Source organism: Copidosoma floridanum, unplaced genomic scaffold, assembly GCF_036245765.1.
Source record: "Copidosoma floridanum isolate Cflo_tuat_1 unplaced genomic scaffold, Cflo_Japanese_pri ptg000029l, whole genome shotgun sequence".
Lineage (NCBI taxonomy): Eukaryota > Metazoa > Arthropoda > Insecta > Hymenoptera > Encyrtidae > Copidosoma > Copidosoma floridanum.
The window spans coordinates 5,582,830-5,608,385 of NW_028321906.1; the positions used below are offsets into that span (position 1 = coordinate 5,582,830).

Consider the following 25,556-nt stretch of genomic DNA (forward strand, 5'->3'; position numbering starts at 1 on the left):
TGCACTAGACTACAAGATATCCAACTATACACGCTCTGTACCAATATACTGCAGATACATATATATAACAACATTATAGAGTGGCAGGTGATGGTGTATACGAATCAAGTGTGTGTATACCGTAGCCCTGATCCCAAGAGAGTAGAAAAACACGCCAATTGTACCTATACCTATACCCTACCCCCCACAACACTGGCAATCATTTGATTGATAATACATTTTGAAGGTAGACGCGGTGGCCTATGCGTGATATGCCGATGTAATGGCTTCTATTTCGCTCGTATAATGGATCACGTACGCGCGCGCCTCTGTAATACACGTATAGGTATATTTAGCTGTTCTATCAGCCACATCCATGTATAGGAATGATGAGACATGAATGAATTTACCAGTATATAGAGTAGCGGTAAGTATCCGTAATAGCGATTACACTGTTACGGTTGTACGATCTTGAATTCGTTTCGCGGCCGGTTGTAGCTGCTTTGTCGTATGAAATAATCGACACTTTTTTTTTTATCGGCATGGTGAGGAAAAAAAAAAAAAAAAAAAAAAAAAATTGGCCAATTATTCCTCTACTGCTGCTGCTCCCTCTTTTCCTCTTTCTTCTCTTTGCCCTCGCACTTGCGGCTACTTATCAATCGACGACCTTAATTACAAACGATTAGCGCGCCCCTTCCCTACGAGTTCAAGACGATTCTTTTGAAGAGAAGATCACCATCCGCGTGCAAATCATCCCGAGCTGGCGACTCATTATCGCGTTCAATACCGATCTCCCAACTTATATATACCACACAGAGTAAACCTAAACACTCTGTATTAATGTCATTTACCACAATGTACCCAATGGCAATGATAAATGTGTGCGTGGATGTACCGATTTCTTGAGATCGGTTTTAGAAGGTAGAAAATAACTATTAAATAACAAAAAAAAAAAGGCTCATCCACTTACTTTTGGGAGATCGGGGTTCTCGATCGCGCGCCGCATCGACGAAGCGCAAGTTGGAGCAGTCGTAGCTGCTCGGCATGTAGCCGAGCCGATCGGGACAATCGGCTGGATGGGGCTTGGTCCCCGTCGACGGGACAACGTTGGGGATCGTCGGCGCATCGTTGCCGATTTCGTGCGGCATCGTTTGCGCGCGTCTCGATCAATTGCGCGACAGACGCCACTTGTTGTTACTTATCCGCCGGATTCCACAAACGCCGTCGATGATTGCACGTCGCATTCCGCTGAGGTTATGAACTTGCGCGCAATCGTTTCGACGATACTTGGACCTCGAGGGATCGATGCACATGGTATTGGATGACTCAAGGAGTTCAAAGGGACGCTTTCAACTGTATGGAACTTCACGATATAGAGCAGAGATCGGCGCTCATTTAGTTGATCATATACTTACGTATACCACGGCAATGTTGTTGACAGTTTGAGCGAAAACAAATGAATGACGCGTTACTTTGCTGATCGACCGGATCGCTTTTTCCAAGTATATACCTATATGCGTGTAGAGACGGGAGTGTCAAGGAATAAAACAAAAAAATAGACAAACGAGAGATTGTTTTATGGCAATCACTGATGCTCATCGCACCAGATTTATTATTTTTTTTTTTTTTTTATATACTAGAATACAAAAGTGTCGACAAAGAAAAAAAATTTATCGCTCAATAATATAAATTCGTACGAATCAGTTCTTACAATTATTCTTTGTGTCGTCCTTCGACGGGTCGTGTCATTTTCATATGGATATACATATTTATATATATATGAATTGCAATACATTATATAATATGTATATATCTCGCATGTACAATACACATTATACCTATATAATGTACTTATGTATATATTCAAGCTCAATCGGCCCTTTGCTCGATCACATCGAGAGTGTGTCTTTTCGATGTTTCATATTATAGTTATGTACTACGTTATATTTATATACTTGTACGCAAAAAGAGGGCAGTCGTATATAATACGTGGTCTTGGATTTTTCATGACATTGCATTTTATTCATTTCTTTTGGCACAAAGTTCTTTTTTTTTATATATCCATATGTATAAACCTTCTCCAGGTGCACTTTGTGCGCGAAGGAGACAAGAAAACTTAAACGCTACATGATAGAGTATAAAAACGTATATGGGCCACGATCGAAGAGGGAAAGAGATCGGCGGTAAAAACAAATGACTTTTCGTTCTTATAGCGTTACACCCTCTGAAAAAACGGATATCAAAAAATCGGTACATGTATACCTTTGTACATCATACACTTGCTTTTTTGACTTGGTGATCTATAGCACCGATTTCTTACCTAATAAGTTATGACTACATTTTTTTTATCATTATTATTATTTTTTTTTTTCTCTCAAAATTTGTATATTTGTAAAAAAGTTTTTTTTTTTTTTCACCCATAAATCGGCGATGAGAAATTCGTATTCTGGGTCGTTCCGAAACTTCGATTAATCATTCATCGTGATAATAAAGACAAAAAAAGTCTCGTAACTGTATTGAGTAATGCGTTAACGCAAAGGCCAAATTTTTTTGTTCATCAAGTGATCAAAAATCGATCGAAAACACAGTCTATTAATGTTTGGCTGCAAGTAAAAATTGACCTAATTATGAATTATACCCTCGATTCACCCTAAGATGCTAATGACAATATACACATAATTAAAGTACGATTGTAAGCGCAGTACACAATTACTCAAAGAAGTTAACAATGTAAACTACTCTGTTTTTTTTTTCACGATAACAGTAACAAAAAACCTGTAAAAAAAAAAAAAAAAAAAAAAAAAAGTACGTACAGATGTAGAAAACTTTTGATTCCCAGTAGACAAAAGTCCACGTTTTCGCACAACTACATGACTTACGTTAATTTTTTGTTTTGTTTTCCTATTACATCCATCGTAATTGTCTCATTTGTTTTTTGACTACGAAGATTCGCGCCAACTCTCTAAATCTCAAAACACTGTGCAAAGGAAAAAAAAAAGATCGGCGCACACGTACTGTATCATCACGTAACTATTATTATTATTATTATTATCGTTAAGGTACTCATCGATCTCACGTCATAAATCGCAAAGTCGTTATATTTTACACACGAATGTACACAGCTTCTGGCCATACCCATCCACGCTCCATTGTTGTACACGTACACTTACAGATATAAGTACAAAAAAGTCACACGGTGAGATTTTGATGATTCGTATAAGGACACGCACGATGAAAAAAAAAAAAAAAAAAAAAAAAAAAAAATCTGTCCCGCCTCGACGAGCCGACAAAACGATCGCTCGAACATTTCGGAAGTGATCCATCAGGTTTCATAAGGCGCCTTACACACATTATATATATATATACGTGTACATCTATCTATCTATCTATCCCTATACTAACTAAACATATACGTATACATGGATACCAGTCACCGTCCGTGTGTATAGGTATTATGTATAAATATGGTGTGCGTTTTCTTCTCTCCATTGGAGGGGCGCGCTAACGATCCCCACACGAATACACGCGAGGGTGCGATCTCGTCAAGTGGAAGTAACGGAAATCGAAAAACGTGATAAGTATGAAGCGAGCGCGTGAGACTGCGAAATTGAGATTCGTTTGGGTGGTTGGGCGTCACATTTCCACGGAGGGGGGATGCCGAGAAGAGAGTCGAATCAAACTTGACACTTGCGTGAAAAGATCGGCACGCCGGTGGTACATGGGATTTGTAAAAATAAAATGCCAATTTTGCAAACACCGCCGCTTGGAAGCTCCGCGCGCGCGCGTCTCCAGACTCTCCGTATACATTATTTAGCCCGACATTTATAACTCGTGCGTTGAAACACTCCATTGGGAACCGGGGAGATCCGATTCGATTGGAAAGCATCGCCCGCGCGTCAACTCGGGTTATATATATCATTTTTTTTTTTTCCTTTCCCTTCATTGCCGTTATAATCTTCAACTCGTTAGTTTCGCGCACCCACTCCCACGGGACTCTATACACGTGCACTCTCGATTTTACGTATCCGCATCGGCGTAAGTGCAATTATCGTTATTAATATATTATTGATCACTACATTGTTCGTTTTGATTGGTCGCGCGCGCATAATATTATTTGTGTTGATGGGGTGTGCGTGTTTACGGGGTGTATGCGGATAAGTAAATTAATCCAAGTCCGAAGGTGGCTCGAAGACACCGACCGCAGGATCTTCCCCGGTCGAGCAAACCCTCGGATTTTAATCGAACGATGGATAATTATTATGTGTATCCGTAATACTTGTTGGGTGGCATTCATTTCTCGTTTTTCCTTAATTTATCCTTTTTTTTTTTGTTTTTCTTCTCTACATCGTCACACCACCAATGTCCGTGTGACAACGTGAGCGTGTAATTATACATAATAATCATATGCGTATAAAAAAGAAAAACCTTTCTAAGAAATATATGTATAGAAATATAACATGTGTATACATGGACCTCTCGAGGCAGCATCCGCAGATGAGACGACCACCAACATCATCATCATCATCCGCAGTCGCGGCGCGTGTAGTAATAATACTTGTTGCTGGGGGACGAACCGTCATCGCTCGTACACCATTTTTTTTTTTTTTTTTTGTGCCATTTTGCAGGTGCGCATATACTTGTGTGTCACTGTTGTTTTAATTTATTCTACCCTCAAACACGCGCGTTAAGGTGTCGCGCATCGATCCAGGAACGATGCACTGCACTGTACATGACATTATATTATGTATCCACCACACGCATGTAACGCACTAAAACTCACTCCACCGTGTCTTCGACGTCGTCGTAGTAGCAGCAGTAGTAGTAGTGGTTGCGATCGTCGTCCTCGTCGTCGTTCACTTGTGCAAGAAATGGTACTCCAGGATGTCCTCTTCATCTGCGGGGACAGACAAGCCAAACGTATAAATGATCTCGGCGCGAATGGACTAGCTTACTTTCTTTTTTTTTTTTCAACGCTAGGCAAAAGCATATGTGTTGTTTAAAGCGGACGATACATTATATGCAGTACAGCTCCTTTTCTTTTTTTTCTTTTTTTTTTTTTTTTGTTTCAAGTTCAGCAGAGCGAAATACAGTATAGATACACATAGGCACACGGTAAGCTGTTTTGGAGCACACGGATAAAAAGGTACTTGAAAATTGCCAAGTTGAAAAGTTTTTGCGAGATTATGTATATATATATACACTTATTCCGTGGTTTTTCAACCGTACGTCATACCTATTGTATGCTATTATATTCATAAATTTAAAAAAAGTGTGTACCACTTAAAAATGAGATCCGAGTAAAAAAGACGCGTTCGTTTGGACTTTAAATTTTAAATACACGAGTCATTATTATTATGTACAGTAATGATAAGTATATAGGTAAAAAAGAAACATTATATATTATATCATATTATACCTGATTTGAACGTTTGTTATGTTTTCGTAACTGTGATATGAGAAGACTTTGTGGTGTGCGTGCATTAATAAGGAAGAAATAGAAAAAACAAAAATATTATATGAGTTACAGCATAGTTTCACAGTATTCAGCTTTTAAAATAAATAATTATTATCATCATCATTATTATTGTTACATATATTTATTATAACATGATTATAAACTGTTATGCGTATTTTTTGAATTATAATTATGTGAATTCGAGATGAGACACTTATCTTACTTTGTGAATGTCGAACATGAAACTAACGAATCAAGTGGTAAACATTGAACAATGATATTAAGTAATTATATGGGCGTGAATATATAAAGTGTATGGTTGAAGAGAACATTGAAACACCACAGTATATACACAAAAAGTTGTACACATTTTACTCATGTCGAAACGAGCGAAAATATAATCCTGAACAACATTATAATGGCACAAAGGAACGATTATACACAAACCCACACGAGTTTTTGTACATTTGCCGTAGGCGGCACTGTTTTTCCGTTTTCTTTCCTTTCGGTCGAGTATTGCAAAATTCAAAGTTTCGCATTTAAAATTGCGGCACCGCACAAAGGCACACAACTTGACCCCCTTTGGAGTCGAAACGCAAAAAGCGAGGCGAAAATGTGCTCGGTTTTTTTTTTTTCAAGCGACTTTAACGTTGAAAAAAAAAAAAAACTTCCCCCACCCCCCATGAAAGAGTATGCGATTCATTTTTAATTCGCGATACCCCACTCGAGCCAAGTGCTGCATTCAGTGGATATTCCGCAAGTCGTAGCGAGAGAAAAGATTTCGACGATGAATAAAATGTATTCGACACATTTAAATACAAGTTTGAAAAAAATACGTCCCTCATTTTGTGATGAAAACCGTGAAAAACTCATTGCAGCGTCGGGGATGGTATGCCAAGTTATTAAAAGTTGGCAAAAAAAAAAAAAAAAAAAAAAGAAAAAAAAACACAAACACATATATATATATATACATACACGTGGACATACAATTTTTATTTTTCGGGACAAGATAAACATGCCGACGTGCCAACAGAGAGACAGAAGGGAAAAACAATGCACAGACACAAATGCGAGAGTAGAGAGAGAGAGAAAAAAAATGCAAGGAGAGCGCATACCATCTCGGCTGATGTCCAGGTCGCTGGTTTGCGTCTGCGTCTCCTCTTGGGCTCGGCGGACTGCTTTATAATTTGGATCGGTCGGTCGGGAGATGCATCACACACAGCAAGGCACAAAAATATACATATATATTTTTTTTTACAGGATCACCAAGTGTGCTGTCGTACATGGGAGAATCTCTTAGTATCTTTTCTCTTTTTTTTTTTTTTTTTTTTTTTTCCATCATCATTCGAAATTCTCCGGTGAGCATAGGGCATAAATGGGATTGCAGGGTGTGCGTGCTTATACTTCTCGAGCTCTTTGGTTCCTCGGTTTTTGTGTCGCGCTCGAACAACAAAGAATTACATACGTCTACATAACGTTCATCGCACACCTGGCAAATCATCAAGTGCTGGAGTCTTGGTGCAACAAACAACACACATCGTAATAATCTCGTGAGGTGATTGTGAGAGAGAGGTATACAACCGCGGTTGTGGTGTAAAAGAAGAAAAAAAAAAAAAAAAAAATCTGGATCGGCAAGACACCGAGTGTAAAAGAAAAATAAAAGCAGGTCGGATCGCTCGCAAGCTTCGCAGGCTTCTGTGCCGCAGTGCTCCTGAGTGGGGAGTGCCTCCCCCCGGGAATCGTCAATAACAACGTGGCAAAGCTTCACCGTATACTTCGGATGATGCCTTGTACTCTACTTTTTTTTTTTTTTCTGTTTCAAGGAAGTTATTATCCACAAAGCGTCAGTCCTCGAGCAAGAAACAATGCGAATTAGGGGCCGAGGGAAGGGGTGGGATTTTAAACAAATTGCTACTCAACGAAATTAAAAATTTCTCCCCTCCCATTGTACTGCTTTTCAATCAAGTCTTGCACGAGCTGTTTTTATTTTTTTCACCCCCTCGATTGCTGTATTTTAGATTAGTTGATGATTTTTGGAGAAAAAAAAAAAAAATAGGGGTGGAGTCCATGGCATCGAAGCCAGAAACTTGCGAACGATCGCAACACACAAGGCCCAGGCGTTTGAATGTATAAAATGTGAATATATTTTACAGAGGAGATTTATATAATGTCATTGTGATTATCGATGATTTCAGAGAGTCGGCTTTTCGTCAGAACGTTATGACGGCGCGGGCCGCGACTTTTTTTTTCTTTATATGTACGTAGCGTATGTAAAATATCTTACACATAACTATATATTTATGTATATAGTTGTGAAAAAAGAGGTGTGCGTGTTCAACTACATTTATCGTTTTTGTTTTTTTTTTTTCCAATATTTCAATCGAGATGTATTTGAAAATTTTATACAGGTTTAGCTATTGATTGTCGGCGTCGCTTGATGTATATATTATGCATTTCGGGCAAGGCTGAACTTTCGACAAGCCTACGATGGACACGAACGGGTTTAATACTAATGTATCTATTTTACTTTTGAGTAGAATTTCATTCAACAAGTTCTGATAATTTTTTTTCTTTTTTTTATCAATACAATTATTTAACTATACACAAGGTACGTAGGCTCGTCGAAAGACCCTAAGTCCCAGGTCGTACTGTTAAAACATACTTAAGGGGGCTTGGGCGTTTGGTGTCGTATCTATTGAGGGGCCCCTGTGGGGTACTTGTCATACAAATGATTCTTTGTAATATTTTTTTTATAATCATTTTGATTATACACATGTGTTAACAAAATAGCAATAATACGCGGAAAAGTCATTGGGAAAATCGATATTAAAAAATTTATTAGTTTTCCCGAGGTACCTTGTGTAAAGATGACGGCCCTGCCACGACAAAGCTGACAGCACTGTACTCTCTTGCTCTCATCTGCTATTATATACCTATACTTGTGTTAGACTCAAATTTTCATGCGTGTATGTTTATGAATGTACAGCGCATGCGTACTTAAAGTACCTGAACAAAACAATTCTCATGTTCGATGTTTTCCTCGCTATTTTCTCAAAATTTAACGTGTTGATCCTATTCTTTTTTTTAAATAATAGATTCTTTATACTTTCAAGTACATGTACCAATTTAATGTGTGGGCCCACAGCTTTTTATTGCGGTAAGGTAGTCTATTAAATTTCGGGTTCCGTTAGGTTGCGTGTTAAAATGACGAATTTTCACAAGCGATTTTCTCGAAAATAAATGTGTTGACCTACCTATTTTGTTTTCCTAAAAAAATCTAGCAAACTTTATCTATATAATCTCTGAATTTCAGACCTAGCCAGCATTTAATTCAAAATCGCCCAAGCCTCCTTAATTGTTAAAATAAAAATTTAATTTCATTGCAAATAAAAGGCAAACTACTGACACCGAAGACACTGACACTTTATTTTTGTACAACTAGAGTAGCGTTGAGGTTGAAAGTCAAAGTCAATTTTTTATTGTCATCTTAATTGATAAATTTGCACTAGTTTGCAGTAAAGCCTGTAATGATCACTCAAAATAAAAATTAATTATGAATACGACGACTTTCAACCTCTCGGCTGAATTTTATATATTTAGCCAGACGATAACATTGATACAATTTAACGAACGTTAGCACAAATAAATAAGCTCGATCAAGTATAATTGCTTAGTCAATTAAAAAATCTTTGCAAATAAAACTTTTTTTTTTCATAACTTATTAAAAAAAAAAAAAAATAAAATAAAATAAAATAAAAAATATGTGTAATTACTTATCGTCATTCTCGAATTTTTTCTTCTTCAAAGTAACGTTAAAAAAACAAAATTTTTTTTTCCATCGAATAAGCAGTATCATATTCCTCTAATATACTCGTTATATAAATTTATGTCACCAGCATTGGACACGCAAGAGATCAAAGTCACAATATAAATATAATAAAAATAAATGTTAACGCGCAACGATGACGATGGAAGACCTAAAATAAAAAATTTTCCAAACAAAAAAGAAATCAAAAATCATCGTATACAATTGTCAAGGCGAGTCAGCCGAGTAAAAAATTATTCTTAAAAAAATATTGCGAACAAGAAGCATACTCAGGCTCACACTTACCTCGTGGTTTTACTAACAACTACTGATTTTTCATCGTTTATTATTATTTGCCTCTAATTTATAACATTCGATCGTGAAACATTCATGCAAAAGTGCTGATTAACGAAACAATGACATAAAAATAAATTTATCGTGTTGGTTTGACATACATATGTTTCGGTTCGTTTCTTTTTTACAGCATTCTTGTGCACATAAATACAAGTCATGATTAAAGAGAAAAATGAAGCAGCGCCTTTTGGTTCTACTTTTTTTTTTTTTTAATACTCCTAGCTAATATATTTATTTTTTTTTATGTACTTTTGTTTTTCTTTATTTTTTAATTGTTCAGTTTTCATAATCTAACGATGAAAATGTATAAAATGGCACGTTTGAATGAAATGCATGGTCATTAACACTAAATGCTTGATTATTTACAATTGTGCGGGCATCTTTGATAATGCGACAACTATTTTATCATGCATACGCCGAGATCAGCGCGTGTGTGTCCTTATTTACTTCACTTGATTTTCATTATCTAGTACAGAATTCGATTACCGCGTCAAAAAAATCCATACGAGTGTATGTATATATATTTTACGTGATTTTATTTAATTAAATTACGCGAAAAAAGATTTTCTCGAGTTCATTTCGGTTATCGAACGATTCTCATGCGTCTTTCATTACATTTTATCTTTATGTATAATATAAATAAAACGAATAATCCGAGGATATCTAATTTGTATATAAACACACACACACATACACATACACATATGTATAATATCCGAACTTCGCGTTTGTATTATAATTAATGTTATTGTTATTTTTTCTCGTTTTCTTAATCACTTCGACGATTATTCGTGCGTTAACTTGAAAAATATCCATTTCACGGATACAACTCGTTGCTTTTTTTATTTTTTTATTTAAAGAAATAGCTGCCCCATTGTCGTGGACAATCCTAAAACGAACAATTAAACGGAGGAGAATTAATTATTTTGATGATCCTCGATAAATGATATATATACGAAGGGCGATTATTTTAAAAATATGGAATATTATAGTCTCTAAATCAAAATATGATACTGTATATACCATAAAAAATAGAAGAGAGTCAGATATGTATATACTTCCTTTACATGATACGTGTAAAGAGGAGCATGCGATATTTTTTTTTTTTTTTTTCCCAAAACAAGAGAATATTTTTAAATATCTTCGACAAGTTTGCATAAACGGCAAAAGTAGGCAGCGTTAATATGAGGTGTTATTTACAGATGAAAGAAGAACATGCTTATGCGCGCGTGCTTGTGTTTTACGATAATATAATACGTATAATGCATTGAAATATGTATTTTTGTTTTTCTTAAAATTGCTAATAACATTACGCAATATGCGACAGCTTCGATATCGAAAAAAACAGGATTTAAGAAATACTTGAAAAATATATGAAGGGGCTCGATTCTACTCGTGACGTCGCGTTTGATTTTAATGACAAAAATATTGCGATTCACGCCATTGAAGTAAAATAAAAAATAAATGTAAGCACCTCGTTGGTTGGCAAATATTTGAATTTGTACTTTGACATACATATATAATATGTTGTACGTGTGCATAAAACTACATTCGGAGGGTAAACAAAGTGTTGTATGAAAATCGAGCCCCTTGAAAGTCCTCGGCAGACTCCTAAGAAATCACGAGTTACAAAGCAAAGGCAGAAGGTAATTTATTTCCAAAGACAATCTAACTACGGTAGGAGCGCACTTGGGCCTGTAAATATAACAAACGATCGTTCGACACATGCAAAAGGAAAGAGAAAAAAAGGTACTCTCGAGATGTACTTACTGTCAGCCGAGGCGCACCATTTCGAACTAATTAAGTACTCGGTAAAAAGGCGAATGAAGAAAGCGGACATGCATCGTAAGGAAATACTTTTTTTTTTTTTTTTTTTTATTTCAAAGAGGAAACGGCGCGATCCGGCTTTTGTGATCGACCGCGCGCTGCCTCAGAAATGCTAAGAGATGTAGACTAGTTGGAGTCGAAATTTCAAAATGCCGCATACCAGTTTATGCATGAACAAAACAGGGAGGAATAAATAATGCACAAGTCTATACCGATCCGAGGAAACGCTACAGAGAGGCCGTGCTTTAACCACCAACCGATTGGACATTTGCATTGATCTTTCTCTCTCTCTTTTTGTTTTACTTTACTTTTTTTGATATCCGACTCTTCGCGGCATTGAGAAATTTTTTAATTATTTTTTCACAGCACCGATGCTCTGTGCCAAAGATACAACTCATCCAAAAACGATGGGAAAAAAGAAAAAAAAAAAAAAAAAAAAAAAAAGATATTTAAATACACATACACAAGGGAGGAGAGAGAAAGTTCGGTAACGGCAAATCCCCAAAATCGGGTGATCGAGTGCAACACGCAATAGAACTACGAGGCCAACGACACGGTAAAATGTGCGTGTGAATGGGGGGGGGGGGGAAGGGCGTGCAACGGTAATCAATCGACGATTGACATAGCTTCGAACTGCGTCAAGGGTAGATTGTCGTCCGCGCGTTGGAAGCCGAACCTCGTGAGGCATTGGGCTCGGGACTTGAGGGCCAAACGACAACAACAACACCAGCAACGTCTACATGACATCGACAAAGAATTCACAGGGATTGCCCATCGCGATGCGAAATGACTGTCTACTACCGGATAGGTCTTGCTGCTGTTGCTGTCCGGGGCCTCCGCTGCCGGTGTTGCTCCCACCACCACCACCACCACCACCGCCTCCGGATCCCGTTCCAGTCTGGACCGATTGCTCGGAGCCACTGCTGCGGCTACGGCTGCCGTTGGAGCGCTTGCTGTTGGAGCCGCTGCCGTTGTTGCTGCCTCCGCCCGTCGTTATCGTCGTCGCCGTGCTCTTGGGCATGCCCGTCAGCACCGGCATCTGCAGCTCTGGTTCAGAATAACAAGAAGAAGACAGGTTTACATCATCATCGTCATCATCATCATCCGCGGCAGCAACAACAACAGTAGCAGCCGCGCCACCGGCAGTTGTAGTGGTCGTCGTCGCCGTAGTCGCGCCGGGATAAGCCTTGATAGTTTTAGCATCGCTGCTCCCTCCTACAATGTATAACAACGCAAAACAAAAACAAACAAACAAATTTCGCCATATGTGTGGTTGTGACGTTAATCGCCGTCAGTTACGTTTTACCGTACAGCTCATATAAGTATACATTTATGCTAGGAAGCGGTGCACGTGAAGCCAGTACTACCCATTGCCTTTTTTTTTTATGTACTTTGGTGTATAACTACACAGCAGCCCTTCTTCCATTTTTTTTTTTTTTTGACATCGTGCGTGCGTCTATATAATATGCCTATAGACCTACATTTTTTTTTTTTTGCTACAGCTACATGACACAGCAGAGCGGACCCTTCAGCAGTCCCCGACTTCCACTTGAAAGAAGATACCCCTAAGATTAATGCAGTTTATTTGTTTCGTTGGGTTATTGATTCCGCCTTGATTTTTTTTTTCTTTTTTTCATTTTTCTTCTTTTCTTTCAAAGCAATTAGTCGGCAGAGCTGTGGCTTTGTTAAAAAGCAATGACTAAGAGAAGCAGCGAGATTTTTTTCAACTTTCAGAGGAAACATTTTTCATTAGTAATGGACGAGAAACAAAAGCATCAGGCAAGCAATTTGCGTAGCGAAAGATGGATTGTTTTTTCACATATTATTTTATATTTTATTGTTATTCACAAACTACAAAAAGACAACAACAATAATAATAATAATAGTAGTGATGTTGGGTAAGTACTTTTCTACAGGCAGGTGAGCAACCAATAAACGTGTTTTTTTCATTTGAGGAAGAAAAACTTTTTATTTTCGTCGGCAAGTAAAAATAAAAATAAAATAAAAATTTTGGCCCTGAAAAGGGCCGATCTCTAAAACTACGTGATATTATCTGTTATAATTTTTGTTAGATACAGCTTCATGTGCATAACATACACATAGAATGAACGAAAAAAAAAAAAAAAAAAAAAAAAAGATCTCATGATTCGACAGGTAATTAATTACATTAAAAGCGTACAACTTCGTGTCAAAGTTGAGACTAAAAAAAAAAAAATAAAAACAAAAATCGCACCAACTAAAAAAGAACATTCATTTATTAATCTACACAATATACATTACACTTAGGAATTATACACATCACAAATTTGTACTTGTACAAAAAACGCAGGTCAGCTGAAAAGAAAAACAAAACAGCCGGGAAAACAATAAAGGTGCGTTTACAAATTAATCAACAAGCATATCCAGGCAAACCCCCAAAATCGACTTTCATCAATTGTGGTGTTTAATCAAGTGCGCATCTAAAAAAAAATAAAATAAAAATAAAAAAATAAGCCGGTGCAAGTGCGAGGATGAGGCAGAACAAAAAAAAAAATATATATACATATGAAGCGTCTAAGTGATCAAGCGATCGGAAGAATCAGCCAAGATACCTGAGCCGCTGTGCAGGCTGTCGTCGCGGTGGTAGCCGTAGACCGTGGGCTCGTTCGTAAAGTTGAAGGGCATGGGACTGTAGCCCGTGGCCGCGTGGGGCGCGTAAGTCCCCGAGTAAGGCATGTCCCAGGCGCTGGGCGGCGGCAGTGGGCCGACAGTGTCGCAGTCAAGCTTCATGTTGCTCATCGCCGAGCACAGGTCCCCAAATATGTAGTAGCACTGCTCGGAAAAGGTGATTTTGTTGACCGTGTGCCTGATAAATCCCGCCTTCAGCATCAGGGAGGCGTACTTGCGCGCGTCCCGCCTATTGCCCCACAAAATTGAATGGATATACACATGAAAAACTTTGAATCGCAAAAATGTGTGTTCAGCAAACGCGCGAACAAACACCGACCTGTCGATAAAGCCCTTGACGTGCGTGTGCAGCCAATCGACGACGTCCGCGCCGATGAAGGCGTTGGGTATGGTGATCTTGAGCCACATGCGGTCGCGTATCTCGAGGCCCGAGTCCGGCCGGGCCATCGCTCGCACAATCGTAGCCATGTCGGTGTTGACAGACAGATCCAGCTCGTCGAACGGCCCTGAGAACAAGTTCAACACTACTCCATCAGTAATACACCTGGTCCTCAACGGATGCACACCGGTATACGAGCTGGTGGGGCAGAAAAAAAAAACACACAACTCACACTCGTTGTCCGGTAATGTACTGGCCAGGCTGCTGGACGTCGAGGTGATGGTCGTGGCGCTGGGCGGCCGGGGTGGAAAGCCCTCGCCCCGGATAGCCGCAGTGTGGGCGACCCAGGCGCCAGGGTCGATCGGCCGCACCGGCTCCGTCCGCGGGATCGTGAAGTAGCCCTTCGGGTTGGGGTCCCAGCACTTGGCCACCACCAATTTTATCGGCCTGTTTTTGCGTCGCAACGAGAAAAAAAAGATGGAAAAAAAATAAAAACTTGGTCACTAGTTTGTACTCGCTATTGAAAGAAGAGATGATGGTTGATGGGAGTAATTGTGCTCACCCGGGCTTTTGCACGACTTCGCGTAGCACGCGGACAGCCTCGTCGTTTGACATGTTCTCGAAATTGATGTCGTTCACTTGGAGGATCATGTCGCCCGGCTCGATGCGACCGTCCAAGGCAACCGCGCCACTGTTTGTTGAGAAAAGAAACAAAAAAAAAAGTCCATTTGCCATTACCTATACTGTGACACTTGGTCGAGGAAAAAAAAAGAAGAAAAGAAAAAAAAAAGCCTCACCCCTTCATGATCGAACCAACGTAGATGCCGCCGTCGCCGCCCTTGTTGCTCTGGCCGACGATGCTGATGCCGAGGAAATTGACCGTGTCCATGTTCAAGGAGACCGTGATTATGTTTAGGGACATCGTGCTGTCCGTAATACTACTGAACGAGGACGTCCTCGACATTGGTGGCAACCTGTGGCGCCTGCGTCTCTGAGGCCTACGCCGGTCTAAACACACGTGGCGGGAACACAATGACGTAAAATTATTATTTTTTTGTTAAAACTAAATTAATGGTTGAAGGTGTCCCCGACGTACCCATCGTCACCCTGTCGACGGCACTGCTCATGTTGGTGTGCCTACCGGTCGTCGAGGTGATGCGGCTGCTCGCGTCGTCGTCCGACTCAAGGAACGTCGTTGTCTCCAAGTCGGAGCTGAGTATCGAGGCTGACTCGTAGCCGAGGCCGGACCGATGTTTCGAGTGGCCGTTTATGCGCAGCCCTGCAATCAACGCGAGCAACGATTTTCAATAGACCCCCTTTGAACAAGCGACCTTCCCCCCCCCCCCATCCTCGAGGGTACATGTTAACGTATATTTCTGCCGACGTACCGTTGTACTTGTACTTTTCGTACTTGTCCGTGTGGTGTCGCGAGGATTTGTGAAGGTGGTGGCCCCCCTGCCGGCTGCTGATGATGCTCTCGGTCTCGGTCATGGTGTCATCGTGGCCGATCGGCAGGGGCGGCCTGGTCGTCGTCGTCGTCGTCATGCTCGTCGTGTGTCCCGGGGTCACGTGGTCCATCACGGCCACCCTGTCCACGTGCTTGACGTCCTGGTGCGGTATCGTGTCCGTGCACTGGGACGCCCCGTCCGACACGTTGCTGCCCTCCGCCGAGACGAGCTGGTTTTTTTCACGCGCGTTTTAGACATATACATTGTGGATAATATTTTTACTCTGGATGACGATGCTTACCCAGGACACCACTCGGCCGTTGAAGCAGGGCAGGTGCGCGTCGTCGTCGATGATTTCCTCCTTGACGACCCTGAAAAGGATACATTTTCGAGGATTACAGTGCGCTTGGCAAGCAATACCACGTTTTTTCTTCTTTGTTTTTTTTTTGTTTTTTTTTTTTTTTTCTCCGTGACTTTGATTCGTCTATTGCTTTACTGTGGCTATACTTTGATCGCGATACAAATACAAGAATTATTTATTGGAAGACAAAAAGGGAAGGAGATATACCTGCATGTACTGGGGAGGGGATGACAAGTGACACATCTCTCTCTAAGTATACGATCGACTCGATCCGATGCGCTTCCTCGACTTACCCAATCATCCCCCCCGTTCATGTATAAATAATGTACTGATGGAGATCAAAGAGCACGTACAAGAGCGTATATATGTGTGTACGTACTTTTGAAAATGATATACCGCAAAAAACTGCCCGAGCCGTTGTGCCTGGCGAAACGTAAAATCGATCCACTGAGAAAGAGAAAGAAAAAAAAAAAAAAAAAAAATGGTATAATCTGGTGTCGTTCCGACGTCGAATAATAAAAATTATTGTTTAAACGGTAAAGAGTTTCCAGATGGAGCAGTACCAGATTATATACCATTCCAGCACGGTAATTTTTACTAGTTTTTTTTTCTTTCTTTCTGATTGTTAGTCCTTCGGACAAGACCTGCCGAACGAAATTCTTTCTCCTATACACACATATAGCCCCGGGGTAGCGGCGACACGATAACAAACGCGAAACTCATCTTTTTTTTTTTTTTTTTTTTTTTTTCTTATCGCAGCACAGAGAGTTCACGCCCACATTTACAAGTAAGACGATCGTTTGGACAAAAGTGTACACGAGGGGAGGGGGACCCCTTGCGATGATAATTTTCCAAAGGGCAGTTCTCGAAAGAGGGAGGGGTGAAATCATCTTCAGCGAGCAAAAGAAGGAGAGCAAAGGCAAAAAGGAGCTGACGTGTACATCATGAAGTTGCGCTTGATCAAAAAGACTCGATTCAATTTACGCGACGGAAAGGAGTGAAAAAGAAAACCAAAAAAAAAAAAAAAAAAAAAAAAAGAAATTATTCCCGTACAATGTGCAAGTCCGTGTGTGCAAGGACATCGGGCAAAAAAAATGTGAGAGAGTAGAGAGGGTGAATGTGGGGTGGGGCGCACAAATTTTCTTCTTTCCTCCCTTTCCCTTTGCGCGCCCATTCACGCATACGCGCGTGTGCGCATATATATACATATGTATATACAGGTACGTACAGAGAGGGACAGACAAGGACAAAGTTACATATTTCTCTCCACTTCCTCTCGCTCTGCATTAATAAGGGCGCAAAGAGCCGCGCACCCGCGAATTCGACGACTTTCTCTCTTCGCACCACCGCAACCATTACACCAGCCCTTTCCCTACCCGGAGAGGGGGGGGGGGGCATTGTGCACGGGGAAACAAAAGCTGTGCAAGTACGCGCGCACCATCGGCTCTGCGGTCTCTATATCGTGCCTGAATATACATATAGAGAGAGAGAGAGAGATTACATTTGTGAGTCCACATTTACATACGCACTATTGCAATGTGCAACGCGTGAAATCACCGAAAAAAGAAATCGATCTGTTCGCGCGGGTGCTTTGATTGAGACACGGCAACTGTATACAGGCAGGGAGTAACATGAGATTTTCAGTCTCGTGAGTCCCGGCAATGGCTTGTTACTTTTTAAGATTATCCGAAACAAAGTATAACGTGTGTATATTCACTCGTGCGTGTGTTTATTTCATTTGTTACGTAAATCTACAACAAAACAAAACAAAAACACACATAATTGTTTAACTCCGTATTTGATTATATGGGTTTTACTTCATCTCGCGTTGAAAGGCCATTAAATGTTCGCAAACAAACCCATGTATATAGGTACATAATAACACGGAAATGAGTATATTAAGGACGGCGCCGATTTTTCTTCCTTTCGCTCGTTAAAACGTTAAAATTCAACCGACGACGCGAGCACACGGAAAACACTCGAATCAGAAAAAAAAAAAAAAAAAAAAAAAAAACAGGGCTCTCCCGATGCCCTCCGAGATTTCCTCCCCGTATATATATGGATCTCTGCGCGCGTAATATATATATATACATTGTTGCTCTTTCCGGAGTTGTACACAAGTAGCACATGTAGTCGCGGGAGGGACAAAAGCCGAAAGGGTCAAAGTGTTTTTCGCCCATCTCTCGAGCCTCCTCCTCGCCCGAAAAAGAGAAGATGCTGCGTAAGTATATATATATTACAAGTGCAGTGTGTGTACGCAGGAAGAAGCACACAGGCGGGTATGATAAGAGAAACAAAAAAAAAAAAAAAAAAGAAAAAAAAGGAAAGGAAAGAGAAACAGCGGAGATCAAAAGGAAGCCGTGGCAGGCCTATCGACTTTGGCATCTGATGCCGCTCTCTCGCTCTCTTTTGCGCTCGCATGTATACGTGTACGTAGGTATACGTATACGTACATGTATACAACGGCGTACACAAACACACTTGAGGCTGGCTCGCGTGTGCGTGTCATCGAGGAAAAGAAGTTACAGAAAAAAGGGAGAGAAATTGCGTGGGGAGAGCGAGCGAGGGAAGAAAAGCTCCGCGCCCGGGCGTATATGTATTATATGTGTGTACAAAACGCACTTGGGCGCCTCGGCTGGTGCAAGCTCAAACGGCACGCGCGTCGCGGAGGAAAAAAGAAAAGGAGCTCGGAAGTGAGAGAGGGAAACACCGAGATGTTGTACGGTTCGCGGGTGTGTGCATGGATGTATGTATACATTTTTTTTTTCTGGTGTCCGTTCACCCTCGGCGAAGAAAAAAAAAAAAAAAAAAAAAGAAAGACGATGGATGCGGCAGAGGAAGCGGAAGGGTCTGCCGGGCTTGTGCGTATATCTCGTCCTGTGGACCATTGTCGTTCGGAAGAAAATTAAAATAGGAGGAGGACGTTTTTTGTTGGCCGATAAGATAATGGGAGTTGACGGCGGGAGCGAGCGAAACTGACTTTATTAAGGGAAAAAAAAGAAAGAAAAAGAATTAATGTTAACCCGACGTGAAAGGAGGATTTTATTTTGTATTCCCCTTTTTTTCTTTTTTTTTTTTTTTTTTGCTGTACGTAAAGACTTCCGGGTGGTTTGTTGTATTTGTGGGTGGTGCGACGATGGAGGGTGGGTTCGTGTCAGGAGGGGGGAAGGGGGAAGAACAGCGAGAGATGACTGAAAAGACGAGGGGTAGTTGGGTGTCTATGTATGTACATACGGGTATACAAGGACGGGAGCGATCGAGTCAGTGCGGATAAGCGAATTTTTTTCCTTTTTCTTTCTTTTTTTTTTTTTGCAAATTGCAACTGTTTTGCTGATGATGGTGTGACGAGTAATTGGCACCTTTGCCTGCTTTTTTTTGTCCTTTTTTTCGCTTCGCTTAACCATGTACTGCTCGCGCTCTCATTATTATTATTAGTTGTTTTGCAGCAGAATAAAAATGTGTATGATGATTTTTTTTTTTTTTTCTTAATTTTCCTTGTAAATGGAGTGTTGACTGTATGGCAGTACTAAGTCACCTATTCTTGGAATACGCAAGATCGTTTTTTTCATTTTTACGACTGGAAGGATCTCCCATTTTTTACAACCGCGTATGAGTATCATTTTTTTTACTGTAGGTAGGCACTCTAAGAAGATGAGGTCCCTGATGGTGATAATTTATAGCTATCCCGAAAGCACAGTTCACGTAGGAAAATATAATGTATAAAGGCATCGTCCATTCCTATGTTGTTTTTTACGTATAAATTGCGCGTACAATTGGTTTTTTTTTTTTTTTTTACTTTCTATTATTATTTCTGAAGCTCCAAAAGAGCAACTTGGATAAATCTTTTGTTTTGCATGTACTATAAACTTTCGCTCGAGGGAGAGAGTCGTTTCGATGAAAAGTACTGACTAAAAAACATTGAAAGACAAGGTTCAACCATTTTATGAAACTTTTTACAAAGTACGGGGAAAAAAAATACCACAGGGTCGATATTAAAACCCCCTCCCCTTTTTTATTATCCATCTCAAAAGTGTACCCCTCGTGCTTTCGAGGATACCTTTGTTTTTTGTTTTACACCACTGCACTCTGTGGATTTCCTTAAAAGACTTTTTTTTCATGAAATAAACTATACTTGATTTCATCCCAACGTTGTTCATGTCATAAAAAAATCAAATGAACACCATTATCATTGTATGGCTGATTAAAACCGAGCATCTTCCAAAAAAAGCAACACGTTTTTTCCTTCCTTCTGCATACCCTACACAATCGCAGTAGCCGATCGGAGGATTGAATAATTAACGACGCGACTGCCGAAACAGGCACGTATACTTGCACGCGCGTCCGTGAAAGCATGTAAATTTAGACTATCGATGGATTCCTCGACGCCTTTCTCGGGCTATACAGCTTCTTATACACCACCGGCACGTAGTAGGTATACAACATATACATTTACCCACGTCGAAGATATGTATAACTCCCGGAATCTCTGCCGGTCGACAAATCGGTACGGGGCGAGAAAAAAAACACAGGCGGCGCGCGATTATTTTATCACGCGCTTTGGCGAGAGAAAGTAAAAAAAAAAAAAAAAAAAAAAAGGAAGATAAACACACACATCCATGTGTCTATTTTTTCACACTCGCTGCGGGAGGGCTTTTACTGAAATCAGACTTTATTTGGGCCACGCCTGCACACGTTGGGTTTCCGTCGTCAAGTGCAGTGTATTTTCGATCAAAGTTAAGTGCTCGACTGCAACAGCCTGGATATATTTTTCCCTCATCCGCGCGCACGCATTCAGTGCATCGCAACGAAAAAAGGGTCGAAAAAAATAATTTTGTAAAAACCCCCTGGCAAAGAATGCCCGCGCTTAACCATACAATTTTTCCCTTCTTCGACGGGACGGGTCGCTTTTAAAGAATTTTCCCGTTGACACAAATATCCAAATGATGATGCGCCTATTCCCCCTACACCCCCTTTTGCTTTTAAGGGCTGTCTCTTTAAACTACGGGTGTCATATGTATACATCTTTTTTTGTCCCCATTTGTTGCGAAAAACGCTGTCCCGCGAGTATTTTCTTCCCCGGCCCTCCTTCCTCATATTTTTTTTTTTTCCAGAAAAATCGCGGACATCAAAGTGTCGTGTATGGATGACGGTGTTGTGCATAACGAGTAAAATATCTAGGCTATAGTGCCGTAGTGGCGCGAGTTTTTAATTTGTTCTGGTTTCGATTCGGGAGCAACAAGACCAAAGTGACTCTGGAGTGGGTGTGCGAGCGCGAGGAGGAAATAGAAGCGGAAAACCGGAGCAACTAGGCTCTTTCGACTACACGAAATGATTCTCTCCGTGCGCCGTCGAACTCGGGAATAATCTGTCGCTATCGACTCGGGGAATTTTAGTGGCACGAGAGGCGGTTAATTAAACCATGAGACCCTTTATTTTTCTCCCCCCATTGTATAACAACTAGAACCAAAGAAGGTCGTAAATTCCAATGGATTTTACTGCACTTGATTGATTCGCTTGGTGCAGTCAATGGCACTCCCGGCGAGTGGTTTGCTGGATAATCATCGGTCTGGTCTCGGGATTGATTCAACACCAGACGTACTCGTTTCTGCGATCGTTGGAAAAAAACCCTCAAGCTTTTTCAACTCGCGGCAAGATGCAGCCGTACTAGTCTCGGAACTCGAAGAGAAAAAAACAAAAACAAATGACCGCACGTATGCAGTTGCAATGGTAGATTTCGTCGGATAAGTGCCATCATCTCCGGGGCTATTTTGCGGCCCGAGGGACCTGCGAAACAGGGCCCGAGGGACGTAAGATAGCCGCGGTGAGTGGCACTTACAATGCGAATATCCTATTTTTCCTGCAGAGGACACACCAGCCTCTCAAAAACTCCCAAGGCAGGAAAAACATAATTATCTGGTGACACACGACGCGTCATAATGATCCAAACCCCTCGTTACCAGTGTTTATCATTTCATTCCCATCCCATTAAAAAGCACTTTTGTGAGTCAGGTACTTCTGGAAAAGTGTTTAATAATGGATTTTTGCTCGATAGGATTTTTTTCCCCGAATGGCACATAACTCGCTTATCTATTTCAAGACAAAAAAAAAAAACAATCATTCATAGGTACCAGTAAGAAAGGAGGGACAACAAACAGCACACGCACGTGCACGACAGAACACAAGCGAGATCTTTATTTATTTATTGTACAGTGGATCCTTAAAATTTTTTCGAGCAAATCGACAGCCGATTTATAGGGTAACAATGGACAGATCATATCGATGTGCTCGCAAGCTCGTTGTCTGCTAACTCGGCCGTCACTGACCATCTGACCACTCCGTGTTTTGTAGGTATGCACACTCCATTCAAACTCATTAAACGCCGATTTCTACGACAAAAGCTCCCTTTCACGGCTCGAATCGACAATTAAAAAAAAAAAAAAGAAAAAAGAAAAACCACGCATTTGTTCCTCGTACAAAAGCAATCGAGTGCCCGCAATTAACGAGCATCTCGGCCGAAGGGGGAAAGAACCCCCGCGGGCCTTTTAAATTTCCGGGACAAAAAGGAACCGAGAGAGAAAGCATTTGAATAAAAATATGTACAACACTCGCCCCGGGGATGTTTAAAAAACCGAATTTAATAAAAACCTCGGCGCAATTCAAGCCTCTCCCTGCGCGTGTACGTTGAAAGCCGCGCCTGAGGTAGTGCAGCGACAGCAGTAATTATTCAACTCACGGGGCTCTCTCTCTCTCTCTCTCTGTGGTTGGTTGTCATTCGCCAGGCAACAACGGCTTCATTGTCACGACTCCGTGTATACGACGGCGCGTGCGATTATTTTCCTGCAGTCGAGTATAAGCACAGGCACAAGAGTTCACTGATAACCAGGAGATAAAATCGCGTGCCCATTTAACCCCCGTATGGGCCTATTATTGTCTTGAATGATAATCGAGTATAAACGACGGGAGAAGAAAAAAAAAAAAAAAAAAAAAAAAGCAACAAACGAAGGAAGGGATGGAAAAAAAAGGGGGGACTCACCCAAAATCGTCGTCCATGGATTTGAAAAAGTACTTGTAGTTGGGCCGATTGAGGACATTCTTGAAATCGGCAAGGGTCACCCGATCCGGCGATATGCCGAGTTTGACGAGGTACGGCGTCTCCTCGTCGTCGATGTGATAAATGATCTTGGTCTCCTCCATGGCTCTCCTCCTTTTCCTCACGCGCACATATATGTGTATGTAAACACACGCGCACCCACAAACTATGCACGCACACGTCCGTCTCTCGGTTAGAGAGAGAGAGAGAGAGAGGGATAAGTACGGAAAGGAAAGGAAAAAGGAGCCAAGCAAGAAGTAAACAGCCCGTGGAGGAAGAGAGAGAAACTCCTCCAGGGAGCAATAGACGCTCCAACCTTTGGCTATATATAACACGGTCTCGCGGTGAGTATGTATATATATATATATATATGTCTCGTGTATCAAGGAGGACGCGCGTGACAGCGAGGCTCGAGGACGGAACCACGAGGACGAGGAGCGGGCCGCCCGCTACTCCTCGCCGAGCCAATATGGCGCCGACACTTTCATTTCTCCCGTGTATACATACGGTGCTCAACGCACTCACAGACGGACAGACAATATATATATATATATATATATATATGATATATGTATATTCTTCAGCCCGAACAACCACGTCCTCCTGTCTCTTCTACGGCGTATTCTTCAACTCTTCCTCCCTCTCTCTCTCTCCTTCTTCCTTTCTTCCTCCTCCGTCGTATTTATATCTTCGTCCCTCTTTTCTTCTTCCTTCGCGCGAGTGTAAAATGTACACAGCCAGAGAGAGGAAGCAACTCTCGAAAAGATAATAAATACACCACGGGCGTCCCAGGGCTCACTGCACCAAGGCAAGCAAGTATACTGCGGCGTGCACGAAAAAAAGAATAAAACGAAGATCAAGTTTTTCGCTGGGGAACTTCTTGTCGCGGAAGCTGGAGGCCGAGGAGAGGCGGCTGTCGAGCGGTTCTACGTCGAGCAGCATCTTCGGGGCATCGTCGGCGGCCGAGCCCCGTCGACAACACCCATGTGCCGCGCCAGAATAACTTGATAATCCCCCCCCCCTTTCACCTCACCTCGCGCACCACTGTACTTTATGTATACTCGCTCTCTCTCTCTATCCACCCCCTTGTTTAAAAGGACTCCCCTTCGAGAGCTGCGGGGTGAGTGTGTGTACTGTCGCTCTATGGCAACTGCAACTCTCACTCCTGTTTTCTTTTCCTTTTCTTTCTTTTCTTTTTAATCCCAAGTAAAATACACGGGCACTGTCCGTTGAACCTCCGGCGGAGGATGAACTTTTCTTATCGTGTCCTTGGTGTATTGTTAACGCACTGTCGTCCAGAGGGTTCGTGCACTTTGGAGCACCGCGAAAGCGTCAATCGTCACGCGCGCGTCAACTTGTGTTTAACGGGTGTCTCCCGTGCGCGGCCACTCGAGGCGAAGGCGTCGACGGCGAAACTCGGGGAAGAGGATCAAGAGGAGGAGGAGAGAGCGCGGAACATGGCGGATTTGCACTGAGCGCACCGCGCACCGTACAGCGTATACCCCCGGAGCCCGACTCCGAACCCAACTGTACACATCGTATATATATCGCGGAGAGAGACCGGAACGCCTTCTTTTGCCCCTTCCCCTCTTCCCTCCGCTCGTTTCACCCGCGCATATATTATACTACCGTCTCTTTCAAAAGGTGTTTCGTTCGAATTGTATCCTCCGTCGTCGATTAGATAAAAAAAAAAAAAATGCCAATTTTTACCATTTTCAAAATTGCTTACGATTATTGTGCAAGGGGACAATAAAACAATTGGCAGAGTTGATGCGGGGGTGCGTTGTCTACTCGTTTTACCGTTCGGTTCTCTTACCAAACGCGCCCAATGGCACCGATCACGGATAAATTCGGGCTCTCGGCTCACTTTTTCGGGCTAATTTCAAGTGTTTTTCACAACAAGTTTAAAGCATCGTTGAAATTTACCTTTTTTTTTTTTATGTAAAATGCATTGCAGTTGTCTCGATGAGAATTGCAAGAACAACCAAAACTATGGCCATGCACCGTAGTTCTGCTAAATTGGACACTATCGAATGGGAAACATCAATGCAGAAAAAGTGAAAAAACGTGGCTGTAGTACATTTAACAGTTTTTTTTTTTTTTTTTTTTTTTTTTTTTATTGTTTAATGTCAATCGTTGAAAAGAAAAAATGGTCATGTAAATAGAATAGTCTTAATAGTTTTACAAAGAA

The 25,556-nt window shown here is 41.3% G+C and overlaps 1 protein-coding gene across 2 annotated transcripts; it reads right to left on the reverse strand.

Annotated features, from left to right (window-relative positions):
• Positions 1-11,845: 11,845 nt before the first annotated feature.
• Positions 11,846-23,725, reverse strand: dsh (Segment polarity protein dishevelled). 2 transcript variants are annotated; one of them, XM_089595922.1, is made up of 10 exons: positions 23,309-23,725; positions 16,216-16,285; positions 15,855-16,143; positions 15,563-15,745; positions 15,264-15,474; positions 15,029-15,157; positions 14,699-14,913; positions 14,407-14,611; positions 14,012-14,316; positions 11,846-12,467 (listed from the first exon to the last, which is right to left on the reverse strand). In XM_089595922.1, the coding sequence occupies exons 1-10, from the start codon at positions 23,467-23,469 to the stop codon at positions 12,157-12,159; spliced, it is 2,079 nt and encodes a 692-aa protein (XP_089452048.1). In that variant the 5' UTR covers positions 23,470-23,725; the 3' UTR covers positions 11,846-12,156. The 2 variants fall into 2 exon arrangements, with proteins under 2 accessions (XP_089452048.1, XP_089452049.1); XM_089595923.1 differs by lacking the exon at positions 11,846-12,467 and adding an exon at positions 13,658-13,879.
• Between the last annotated feature and the right edge of the window lie 1,831 nt (positions 23,726-25,556).